Raw genomic sequence first — 1,229 nt, forward strand, 5'->3', positions numbered from 1 at the left:
TAAGGGCAGAGGGTAGGGTGGGAACTGGGTGGAGGGGAGCTATGGGGGGAATAAAAGAGGAACAAATGTAATAATCTGAACAATAAAGATTTCATAAAAAAATATATTTCCTTCTCTCTCCCCCCCTCCCTTCCTCTCTGAAATCAATAAAGATATATTTAAAAATAACAATAAAAGGTCTTTATAGAGGAAGTTAAGTATACCAGTAAGAGTTTTTATACCAAAACATTTCCAAAAGGACTTCTGAAGTATATCCCAAATTTCCTATTAATCTCCAAACACCAAGAATTCTTTATACATGAAAACTAAATTTCTGTTATCAAGAAAGAAGTAGAACATACAAACCTTGACACTCTCCAAGCGGATCTGGTATCCCACAGTCAGACCCACCCTTTCTGCTCGCTCTTTAGCGACACGCTCAGCGACAGAGATAGCAGAGATTCGTCGGGGTTGGGTGCAGATGATGTTAGCCACCTTCTCCGGTGGTCCGTTCAGAGACTCATCCAATATGAACTGTGGAATCTGTGTGGTTTTCCCACATCTGTATGTCAAAACAAGTAAGTTCTAAAATGAGAACTTACAAGTGCCAGTGAACCAAAGAAGCAATCATATGCGACGAGAAAAGACAGAAAGCTAAGTAGAATAAAAGTAGTTCAGCTTCATCTATCTTCTAAACCTATACTGACTTATTACCTATAGCTAATAACTCCTGGAAATTTGCACTCACTAACAGGGCAATCAAAGAATAGTTTAGTATCACTTGTATAATTGGGACTATGGACTAGACATTACTAAGGTCTATAAATGACTCTAGGAACATGAACTCTACATATGACTCCTAAAGAAACAGGAGTCTTGGCCTTGCCTTCCTTTTTCCACCTTGGACCCTGTGGAGGTGAGTGGAAGCGCTGCTGCTGAACTTGAGGGGCCTGCGGGGAACAGGATGTCTATGAGGACAAGTATGTCTGGAAGGCTGTGGCCCAAGGCCATGTTTGCTGGCTATAAGCGGGGTCTCTAGAACCAGAGGGAGCACACAGCTCTTCTTAAAATCGAAGGTGTTTATGCTTGAGATGAAACAGAGTTCTATCTAGGCAAGAGATGTGCTTATGTGTACAAAGCAAAGAACAACACGGTGACTCCTGGTGGCAAACCAAACAAAACCAGAATCATCTGGGGAAAGGTAACTCGTGCTCATGGAAACAGTGGAATGGTTCGTGCTAAATTCCAAA

General features: G+C 41.6%; 1 protein-coding gene across 2 annotated transcripts in view; it reads right to left on the minus strand.

Annotated features, from left to right (window-relative positions):
• Positions 1 to 1,229, minus strand: part of DHX57 (DEAH-box helicase 57) — a 44,460-nt gene that overhangs the window by 31,584 nt on the left and 11,647 nt on the right. For both annotated transcript variants that reach the window (XR_001512562.1, XM_006755925.2), the window contains exon 8: positions 346 to 541. Coding sequence is in view for 1 of the 2 variants with exons in the window: in XM_006755925.2 (XP_006755988.1) it covers positions 346 to 541 (196 nt within the window). In the remaining variant the exon portion in view is untranslated. The remainder of the gene's footprint in view (positions 1 to 345; positions 542 to 1,229) is intronic.

The sequence above is a fragment of the Myotis davidii genome, unplaced genomic scaffold, assembly GCF_000327345.1.
Source record: "Myotis davidii unplaced genomic scaffold, ASM32734v1 scaffold151, whole genome shotgun sequence".
In the NCBI taxonomy this organism is placed as follows: Eukaryota; Metazoa; Chordata; class Mammalia; order Chiroptera; family Vespertilionidae; genus Myotis; species Myotis davidii.